Source organism: Medicago sativa, chromosome 7, assembly GCF_051527215.1.
Source record: "Medicago sativa cultivar Bolivia chromosome 7, Bolivia_mono, whole genome shotgun sequence".
NCBI lineage: Eukaryota > Viridiplantae > Streptophyta > Magnoliopsida > Fabales > Fabaceae > Medicago > Medicago sativa.
In genome coordinates this window covers 96076369-96087554 of record NC_140755.1, presented here as the reverse complement: position 1 = coordinate 96087554, position 11186 = coordinate 96076369, and the positions used below count along the sequence as shown (strand labels likewise).

General features: G+C 35.3%; 1 protein-coding gene and 1 long non-coding RNA gene across 2 annotated transcripts; one reads left to right on the top strand and one right to left on the bottom strand.

Moving 5' to 3' along the window:
• Nucleotides 1–1377: 1377 nt before the first annotated feature.
• On the top strand, nt 1378–5791 carry LOC146910720 (uncharacterized). Its single transcript, XR_015018203.1, has 4 exons — nt 1378–2018; nt 2419–2679; nt 2793–2871; nt 5323–5791. It is a non-coding gene; the product is annotated as an uncharacterized LOC146910720 (long non-coding RNA).
• Nucleotides 5792–7202: 1411 nt separating this feature from the next.
• Nucleotides 7203–7889, bottom strand: LOC146910719 (uncharacterized). The gene has a single exon (XM_085729457.1). It carries the CDS (start codon nt 7887–7889, stop codon nt 7203–7205), a length of 687 nt encoding a protein of 228 aa, XP_085585583.1.
• Nucleotides 7890–11186: the final 3297 nt, after the last annotated feature.

Here is an 11186-nt window from a genome sequence, read left to right as displayed (position 1 = left end):
GAAGGTGTCTATCCTAGCTTGGTGCTTGCTCCGTGACAGATTACCGACCAAATCTAATTTATTCAACCGCGACATTATGTCAACCGAGGCTGCATCTTGTGTGGCGGCGTGTGGGCAAGTTGAAACTCCCCCTCATCTATTTCTTCATTGCGCCACTTTTGGCTCTCTTTGGCAGCTGGTTCGGTCTTGGATATGTGTGGCTAGAGTAGATCCTCACGGTCTTCATGCTCATTTCCTTTCGTTTACTCATTACTTGGGTGGTATGAAGGCTCGTCGATTTTTCCTTAGCTTCTTTGGCTATTGTGCGTCTGGTTAATTTGGAATGAAAGAAACAACATGTTTTTTAATAATTCACATACATCCATTCCAGAGCTTATGGATAAAGTTAAGTTTCATTCTTATTGGCAGGCATGGCAACAAAACCCATGCCCATGGGTACCTACCCAAACCAACCCCGATTTGATGGGTTTTCCCCAATTTGACTGGGTTTGGGTTTTCCCCGATTTCAATATACAGGTACGGGACCGGTAACGGGGATATATGTACCAACCCCAAACCGTACCCAAATGTAGAAAGGTCATTTTTTTTTTGTTGAGGGGGTTGATAATGATATACCATATTATTTGGTTTGATAATTGTCATTATATAAGAACTTTCATTGATAGTTAAATGAGCAACCAAATTATTTGGTAAGAAAATGTTAAATTAAGTGAGGAAGAGAAAAAATGGTTTTAAATGTTCTTGTCAAATATTGATCAATTTTACCACATACATCATTAATTGAATGAACTTAAAATTCAAAATTTCTTTATAATAAAAAAACAGAGGGACTTACAGATTTCTAATTTTAGATTTTTTTCTTTCAAAAAAAAAATCTAAAATTAGAAATCTGTAAGTCCAATGTTGTTTTCACTACTGATTTTTCTGTTTTTTATTTTTTTTGTGTATAACCTAGTGGAAAGAAAATATTTTGCAAAAAAAATGCCAAAATTAATATTAAAAAGTATGTCTGATCGAATTGAAAATCCATGATTTTTGATAACCAAAGTGTTTGTTTAAATGGAAACGAGTACAGGTCAAAATAATACTACCCTAAAACACTGCAAACTTTCGATTAATTGATTATTCCAGGGTAGTACAGTTATACTACTAATACAGTGTTTATTAAGTGTTAATTTGTTCCTAACTATTAGTAATATTTACTATTTAAAATAATAATAAAAGTTAAAAAATAAAAATGAAACTAAAAAGATTAATGGGCTGGACTCATCACATCAAATCCTGTACTATGTTGTTGTCCGGTCAACATATTTAACCCTAGTTTGTGTTGGTGCGGCTGCGTTGCTTTTAAATACTCTCATTCACTTCTTTTCATTCACAATTGTTTTCATTCATAATGTCATATATATGCGCCCTCCTCCTCCTCTCTGCGTTTCTCTCTTCTATAGAATCTTCCCAAAACTCTACCATGATAGATTCATCCGTCTCCCTCTTCACAAAACTTCCTCCTTCTACCTTATCTATCATCAATTCCCAACCTCACCTCAAGTTCTATCTTCCTTCTTCCTCTTCACAAAACTTATGTATTCCAAAACACACAACAACAATACACAATATAAAAAAAAAAATTCCCTTCTTCCTCACCGCCCAATAAACCACATAGATCCGATCCTATGTATTCCCTTCTTCCTCTTCGATTTTACGATTTTATGTTTATTTTTTTATTTATATTTAAATAAAAAAATTCTCTCGTTTTCTTTTTTCTTTCATCAAATTGTTTGGGCTTTCAGCCCGAAAGCCCAACACAATAGATCCGATCCGATACGCGCTACCAGATCCGATACGCCAACGCGCGGGATTTTTGAATTTTTGGAGGAAAGCATATATGCTTACTCTCACTGCAATAACAAACACTACACCAATCAGAACAAACACTTTCAACACTTTCAAATCACCAATCAGAACAAACACTCTCAACACTTTCAGATCACCAGATCATGACGAAGAAGAAGAATGAGGTAATTTTCTCTGATTCGTTTGTTTGTTTATCCATTGATTTTGATTTCTTCTCTCGTATCCATTTCTTGTTCGAACGATCGAGTTCAAACAATCGAGTTCATCTCTTGTTCGAACGATCGAGTTCATCTCTTGTTCGACGATCGAGTTCATCTCTTGTTCGAACGATCGAGTTCATCTCTTGTTCGAACGATCGAGTTCATCTCTTGTTCGAGTTCGAACGATTGTTCGAGTTCATCTCTTGTTCGAGTTCGAACGATAGTTCGAGTTCATTTCGAGTTCATCTCTTGTTCGAGTTCGAACGATCGAGTTCATCTCTTGTTCGAACGATCGAATTTAAATTGTGATATTTTTGTAGTTTTGATATCTGATGTTGTTGTTGTGTTTTTCTTTCTTTTTCAGGTTTTTGCCAGAGGAGTCTCCATGCCCTTGCTAGGGCTAGGTTTCAGCAAGGCAGATCTGCCAAGCTCGAAAGAGCAATCATCCTTGCTGAGATTGCTGCATCTTCTGCAGCTGAGAAGGCTGCAGCTGCAGCCGAGGCTTGGAGAGTTGCGGAGAGGGAGAAGAGGTCTGCTGAGGCCAAAGTTGTCCGTGAGCTTATGAGGCGTCTGAAACAGATCAACAAGGAACTTCACAGGGCTAGGAGAACTCCCAGGGCTAAGAGTAAGTTATTTTATATTAGTTATTTTATTTTAGTTATTTTTTGAATGTGTTATTTTATTTTATTTAGTTATTTTTTGAATGGTTTTTAACTGTATTTTGATCTCTTCTCTTAGGGTACAAGAGACAGATTAAGGAGACTGAGAAGCATCTTTCAATAGCTGTTAGGAAACTAGGGGTTGATTCTATTTTACTGTAAGTCTTATAACTTCATTTATAAGAATAACCTCATTTGTATTGTGAAACTGTTTGTGAAAATTTAGAAAACTGCTTATGCCAATTTTCACATGCCAATATCCGAACTATCAGTCACTCTTTTAGTAATTAGTATTCCCTCTCAAATATCTTTACCATATCATTCTAATCACAAGTAATGACCAATATGATCGTCCCTATCAGTCAATATAGCCTCATCATTTTACTTGTGATTGTCTCCACTTTAGTTTATTTGGCTGGCTTAATAAATTAATATGTATCTTATATTCAAGTGCCTGCGCATCTATAGACATTCTGTAAATTGCAACATGCCTTTTTTCCTGCATCAATATGGCTTTTATCCCACTCCTGGATGCATTTCAATTGATCTTGAATGACTTGGAAAATTAGGAAGCGGGTGACTTTGATTTTAAGGCATTAAATGCTTTCACAGCTGATTCATTTCACCCCACTCGAAAGCATCTTTTTTATTTAACACAATCAGTGGTTCAGTTATTTCATCATACCCCACTATGAACTTACATATTAGGCCTAAAAGAACACAACTCCAATCATACTTTTAGGCATTGGCCATGACATAATGGCTTGAATCAAATAGGGGATTCGGAATTGTGAGGTGACTTAGTCTTGCATCGTGGTGGGGTACTTTAGATGTTTGGTTCTTTCCACTTGATAGCTAGTTTTTAAAGGAGGGTTCTCCAAGTTCTTATCTGAATCTTAACAGGACCCCTTGAGGCAACTGAGAAACCATAGTTTATACCCTTTGTTTTGCAGCTAGCTTAATCTCCTCTTAATCAAAATATTTTTCATTGCTAGGACACTATTATAAGAATATCCTTTGTGATAGTTAGTGTCATGTCTATTTACTCTGAAATCTGCCAGATACCGATTTCCTAGTGAACCATCTCTAGATTTTGAATGCTTGAACCAATGATCAACATCATCATCATCCTTCAAGTTTCGACTATGAACTCTATCATCAGATTTCAGTCTTTTCTACACCATTCTTAGGTTCAGAATTTTGTACAGTTTTCTCTAAATAATCATACTCATCTCCCTAACCAATAATGATATACTGACATGACAACTAAATCATTGTTTTCTTATCTAGGTTAACACAATCTTTTTATTGCTGCTTAATAATGCATCAAAGATTTGGATAATAATAAGATTTGCATAATGATTTTGATAGAAGTAACTTTGATACAAATGACATGGTTTGATTGTTGGATATCATCAATGGCTAGAAATGACACATGGCCTAGAATTTTGACGCCCATGTGGGGGGATCTTAGTAAAAAAACATGGATAAGCCTGGGGTTTTTCTAGAATTTGGGTGCAACACTTCTTTGCATTTGTATATTATATATAAGATTACCTTTTTATTTTATTTTTAAGATTACTCACTCCTATCTTAAATATGTATGAATAAAATGGGCAGCCTAATATTTTTCTCTACCCTTAGGTTCTTTAACCTATTACGTGATTGATTTTTTAGTAGTTATGAGATGTCTAATTTTTTCTGCATGGAATTAAGTGATTGATGATTGATTTAATGGTGATCTGGTCGGAATCATAATAGATTATCGTGATTTATATGGAATGTAAACTTTACATATGCAATAGAGAGTCTAGTTGGCCAGTCTAATATTTTTTCTCTTTGATGCTTCCCCTGTTATGAATTAAATTTCAGGATTCCTAACGGTAGTCGTCCCGATGGCTTTTCACACCCTTAGGTTCTTTAACCTATTATGTGATTGATTTTTTAGTACTTATGAGATGTCTAATTTTTTTGCATGGGATTAAGTGATTGATGTTTGAATTAATGGTAATCTGGTCGGAATCGTAATAGATTATCGTGATTTATATGGAATGTAAACTTTATATGCAATAGAGAGTCTAGTTGGCCAGTCTAATATTTTTCTCTTTGATGCTTAGTTCCCCTGTTATGAATTAAATTTCAGGATTTCCTAACCATTCGTCCTATGGCTTTTCACACCCTTAGGTTCTTTAACCTATTATGTGATTGATTGTTTAGTAGTTGTTATGATATGTCTAATTTTTTTGCATGGGATTAAGTGATTGATGTTTGAATTAATGGTGATCTGGTTGGAATCATAATAAATTATCGTGATTTATATGGAATGTAAACTTTATAGATTCAACGAAATCCTTATAAGTAGACCATGGCTCAATCCAGTCACGTTATTCTTCAATCATTAACCATTGGATCTTTTTTGATGGTACTGAATGTAACATGGGAGAGACGTATACTTATGGTTTCCCATAGTGAGAGGCCACATTATTTATGCTGAAAACTTAGAAAACTGCTTATGCCAATTTTCACATGCTAATTTTCACCAACTTTTTTTGGCATTTCATTATTTATTTTCTAAGTTAAATAACTGGTACTTGGTACTGTTTTATCAGTGAACCTGAAGGTGCTGTGGATTACCTAGGCATGAGTGAGCATTGGGATGATCTGATGCAGGCGGAAGGCCAGCCATGGTCTGCCTAAGGCAAGATGCTATATTGAAGCTTGAAGACAACTACTACTGCCATTGGTGCTGCTTATGTTCATTGTCTTTAAACTACTGCCATTGGTGCTGCTTATGTTCACTGTCTTTAAACTGGATTTTGTTTTAGTCTTAGCATAGTTGTGGATCACTGTCTTCATGCTCTGTTTGGTTAAATCTTTTAGCCACGTGGATATTGGTGCTGCTTATGTTCACTGGCTTTAAACTGGATTTTGGATTTTGTTTTAGTCTTAGCATAGTTGTGGATCACTGTCTTCATTCTCTGTTTGGTTAAATCTTTTAGCCACGTGGATAGTAGCTTGAATTCTTATTTGATTTTTACACACGACATGGGAATTTCTATTCATGCTCTGTTCGTTAAATCTTTTAGCACATTGAATTCTTATAGTCTATATTTTGATTTGATTTTTACACGTGACATATTTTTTACTTGTTGAGAGTAGTTAAATGAAACGTTTTTATTTTTGTTTTTAGAAGCTGAGATATTGCCAAGTTTCCTGTGAAGCCAATGGTTGTAAGGTCACACTTCAACTTTAAGGTACACAGTTCGAGACTGGCACCAAGAGAAGCTGAGATATTAATTAAGGTGGCAATGTAAGCTCATGTTTCTCATGTAAGATTTATGTAAGATGCTCCAAATGTTTTCTAAAACTTATGATATTTACATCGCCACCTTATAATAACTTGGAATGCTTTTATAATCATTCAAAATTAAACTCTTGCTTTAAATTAAACCCAACAACACTTCAAGAAGTTAAATCCTTTCACATAACCTTGTACCAAACATACTGTATGGAGAAATCTTTTCAATGTAAAGAAAGCATTTGCAAGAAGCTGATAGTCTATTTTCATTTTTAGTTGTTAACGAAGTTCTCGTATACTTGCTATAAATAATTATAAGTGTCAAAACAAGACAAATAAACTTACTTTTCAAAAAATAAACTTGAAAGATTAATCAAGGACTCAAGTTAGATCTTCAAGAGGTTCTTAATTGATAAGTTTAAGGATACAAGTGTTCTAAGAGTCCTGCTCTTTACCCAAATGGATTTGCTCATTCCCAAAGTAAATTACGTATATACCCCTAGGCATGTTAACTCACGCTAGTAAATGGTAACGTATGTAAACTCACGTTGCGTGACTTAACATGCGCTAATGTTAATTGCAGCATGAGTTAGCGTGAGTTAACTCACGTTGCCATTTGTACTAGCGTGAGTTAACTCACGTTCATAGCAGGAACCAGAAACTGCATTTAATTGTAAAGTTAAAAATGAGCCGTAATCACGTCACATTCATAACTTAATCGAATTATGCGAGTTTAACAAGATTATCGGATAATAAGACATAATCGAACAATATTACACAAAAACACCGTTTTTCTCACAATCACGTAATCACACAACGATCCAAACAGTCCAAATTTCACAAATTCACTGGTAATGGCCCGTAATCACTTAAACACCCTTAATGACACGTAAACGATCCAAATTACACAAATTTGTCCTTAAATTTATAAAATTACATAATCTCACATAAACGGTCAAAATGACCGAAATTCATCCTTAAATTACGTAATGCGAGCAATAAATGTTGTGACATAACCGGCCACCAAAAAAATAATTCATTTCATATATTTCTATAATATATAATATTTGTTACATATTGGCCATAAATATCCAAATTACACAATCGGCCACCAAAAAATATGTCGGGGTGTAATACCACCAAAAAATAGGACGAACACCTACCGACCCAAAAGTGTCATAACCTATCTAACTAGACTAGTGATAGTGCATAATCTTTGTCTTCATCCATGACTTCGAACTCTTGCTTTGGCTTTTCCGGAGTGTCCAAAGTAATAGGATTTTGCTCATTTGTTGGTTTCTTTGGCGGCTTTGGCTCCTTAGACATGAGCTCATTGAAGGCGGCTTGTCTATCCAAAAACTCAAAAAGCCATTTCTCCGCCTCACCAATCTTGTGAGTCATCCACTCCGTAGGAGGAGGTGGTAGTGGACAATTTTCTTTCAACTTCACATGAAGAAAGTGGTCGGGAATCAAGCAAAGACACATTATGTTGGAATGTGGCTTAAGTGGTGGAGCACTCCGGATTGGAAAATATGTCTCACATGAACCACCCATTTCGGGCAAAGTCAATAGAACAACCGCTCTATTGTAGCAACTAGCAATAATGTGACCCACATCCGGAGTGGTCAACCACTTCTCTAGAGGCGCAATACCACTTTGACTTGTTGGAGGGTTTAAACCATCCAAGATAAGTTTGTAACGGCTCTCGGTAGCATATATCGGCAAGTAGTCACTCTTGTGAGTTTTCAACTCATTAATAAGTGCATGACGAACCAAAACATGATCTTCCTCATTAAATCCCATGTGCCTAGCTAAGACCCGGAAACCACAATTACCATCCCCTCTAACATTCACAATGTCTTCAACGTAAGGTCTCATGAGATTTGGAATTTGTGAAATGTATTGTATTTGCAAATAAGGTTTTGGTTTTAAAGTGGGAGTCGAGGCATGTGAGCAGGACCAAATGTCAAGACGTGAACCGTTACTCTTTGGAACATTACTCTTGCCATGTGAGCATTTACTATCGGGATTTTGAGCGTCAATAGTCTCCCACTTAGAGGGTATTCGACCCGTGGACCTCGTTTTCGGTTTAGACTTCACCCTTATAAATAATATATTTCCCCATTAAAAACAAGACATTGATTCTTAATTTGAGTGATGTTGATTAACCGTTGTTTCTAGATATTATTGCTAAAAAAAACTCTTAATTGGTTGTTTCAATATAGTTTTTTTAGAGGGCAATAAGTTATATGCATTGATCGAGGTTATGTAAACCCGTAATACAAAGAGCAGTCTCTACAAAATCATGAGAAATAGCTAGATATTTAACCTTTTATAAAAAAAAAAAAAGAATGAATCAATTTATATCAATTTATACCGACTCCAAAAATAAATTTTGGTTTGCAATTAAATAATTAAACAATAACAAAATATTGAAATAAATTAACCATTAAACTCTTTGAAGTGATTGATGATTAGTTAGTAATTTAATGTGTATCTTTCTGTTAGTGATCAAAACGTCTAAACTTACATGAAAGCATTCCACAGTTCAAAAAATTCCATAAGATAGAGTTTTAGCCACGTTGATAGTGATGCGATGATTTGAGCGTAACAATACATTCATTAATAACGTTAATTTTTTACTCTTTCAGTGCACAACATGTTTGCGTGTCTGCTTCTATATCAAAAATAGGCATGACAACAAAATTCATACCCGCGGTTACCCACCCGAACCAAACCCAATTTGACGGGTTTTCCCCGTTTTGACTGGGTTTGGGTATGGGTATGAATTTTCCCCGATTTCAAAACACGGGTATGGGACGGGTAACGGGTATACAGGTACCCACCCCGAACCCATACCCAAACCAGTCCCAAATGTAAAAAATTAATTTATGTTGATATTTCATGTTATTTTGTTTGATAATTGTCGTGTTAATAAAAACTACCATTGATATTTAAAGATCAACTAACTCATTCCGTCAAACAAATGTTAAAGTGAGACCATTGTTAGATAATGTATTACAACATTGCTCTTGGGGATGCCAAAAAACTTCTATCTTTTAATAAAAAAAATAATTCAATGTGGGGATGGGGATGGGGCGGGGATACCCGAACCCGTCGGGGATGGGGATGAGATTCAATTTCTCATCCCCGTTGGGTATGGGTAGGGTAACGGGTAAGTATATGAGAATCGAGTATGGGGACGGGGAAGGTAAAACCCGTCCCCACCCCGCCCCATTGACATGCCTAATCAAAAGAGATCCATATACTTACATACTATGGTCAAAACATTTTAACAAATGTGTGTTTTATGCTTTGCTAATATTTTCATGTTCTCTCATTATGCTATGTGGAAGTTGGAGAAATGTTGGGACTATATCCCACGCACGAAAATTGTCCTCCCATTTTATAATCGTTTTTATTCCATCAATTATCACATTTTTACGACTATGACACCAAAATGTGGTGGCTACAACTTTGGATGAATAAACATGGCTGATATTGATCATAATAAATATCTAGAAAAAGTAGCAATAAACTCATATGATCTGGGTTGAGTTGGATCTGCAATGCTTCTCACAAATATTGAACGGAAGAGAGAATACGAGGAAGCAGAGATGATTCATGGCGAGAGAGATTTGATGGTGTCAGCAAATTTTACAACTGAATTAATTCTAACCATTAATTTAATCTAATGGCTATTATGCACTCCTCTCATCTCTCATTTTAATTACTCCTCTTATTTGATACATCCCCTATATATATATATATATATATATATATATATATATATATATATATATATATATATATATATATATATATATATATACACGCGTCCTCGTGAGCTTAACTCAGTTGATAGGAACAATGCATAAAATATGCAAGGTCTCTGGGGTTCGAACCCTGGCCACCACATTTTTTTTTATACTACTATAACTGGCCACCACATTTTTTTTATACTACTTAGCTATAACTTTGATTTCAACTTGTATTCATTCAAACGAAGTAATAAGCTTCGTTATAAACACATATTAATTGGAAGACCACAAATTTGAACGCGTGTCACCATAAAAGATATTCAACTTAACAATTATGTATAACCAATTTTGCATTTTATTAGGGTCTCATTGGCCTGACCAACAAATTAACTTATAACTTGTAAGCTCGTATTGCTAAAAAGTCATGTTTAGTAACAATACTTCACCACTTTGTTGTAAATTAAGGGTGTCTTTTTAAAGTAAATTTTATATTAATTGATACAAATTTTATTTTGAATTAAGAATTTTATTTTATATTAATCAATTATTAGAATCTGTTATCGTAAGCTTAACTCAGTTGGTAGAGACCTTGCATAATATATGTAAGGTTCGGGTTTAAACTGCAACTACCACCAAAAATCAGTAACTAGAATCTTTAGTTTTACATATTACAGTTAACTTATTAACTATTAAGTTTCCTTGAAGGTGTCTATCCTAGCTTGGCGCTTGCTCCATGACAGGTTACCGACCAAATCTAATTTATTCAACTGCGGCATTATGTCAACCGAAGCTGCATCTTGTGCGGCGGCGTGTGGGCAAGTTGAAACTCCCCCTCATCTATTTCTTCATTGCGCCACTTTTGGCCCTCTTTGGCAGCTGGTTCGGTCTTGGATATGTGTGGCTAAAGTAGATCCTCACGGTCTTCATGCTCATTTCCTTTAGTTTACTCATTACTTGGGTGGTATGAAGGCTCGTCGATTTTTCCTTAGCTTTTTTGGCTATTGTGCGCCTGGTTAATTTGGAATGAAAGAAACAACATGTTTTTTTAATAATTCACATACATCCATTCCAGAGCTTATGGATAAAGTTAAGTTTCATTCTTATTGGTAGGAATGGCAACAAAATCCATGCCCATGGGTACCCACCCAAACCAACCCCGATTTGACGGGTTTTCCCCGATTTGACTAGGTTTGGGTTTTCCCCGATTTCAATATATGGGTACGGGACGGGTAACAGGGATATATGTTCCCACCCCAAACCCATACCCAAACCCTATCCGAATGTAGAAAGGTCATATTTTTGTTTTTGTTGAGGGGGTTGATAATGATATACCATATTATTTGGTTTGATAATTGTCATTATATAAGAACTTTCATTGATAGTTAAAGGAGCAACCAAATTATTTGGTAAGAAA

Bases quoted from the DNA above. Each gene is read 5' to 3' on its own strand.
- LOC146910719 (XM_085729457.1), bottom strand. From the start codon at position 7,889: ATGAGACCTTACGTTGAAGACATTGTGAATGTTAGAGGGGATGGTAAT.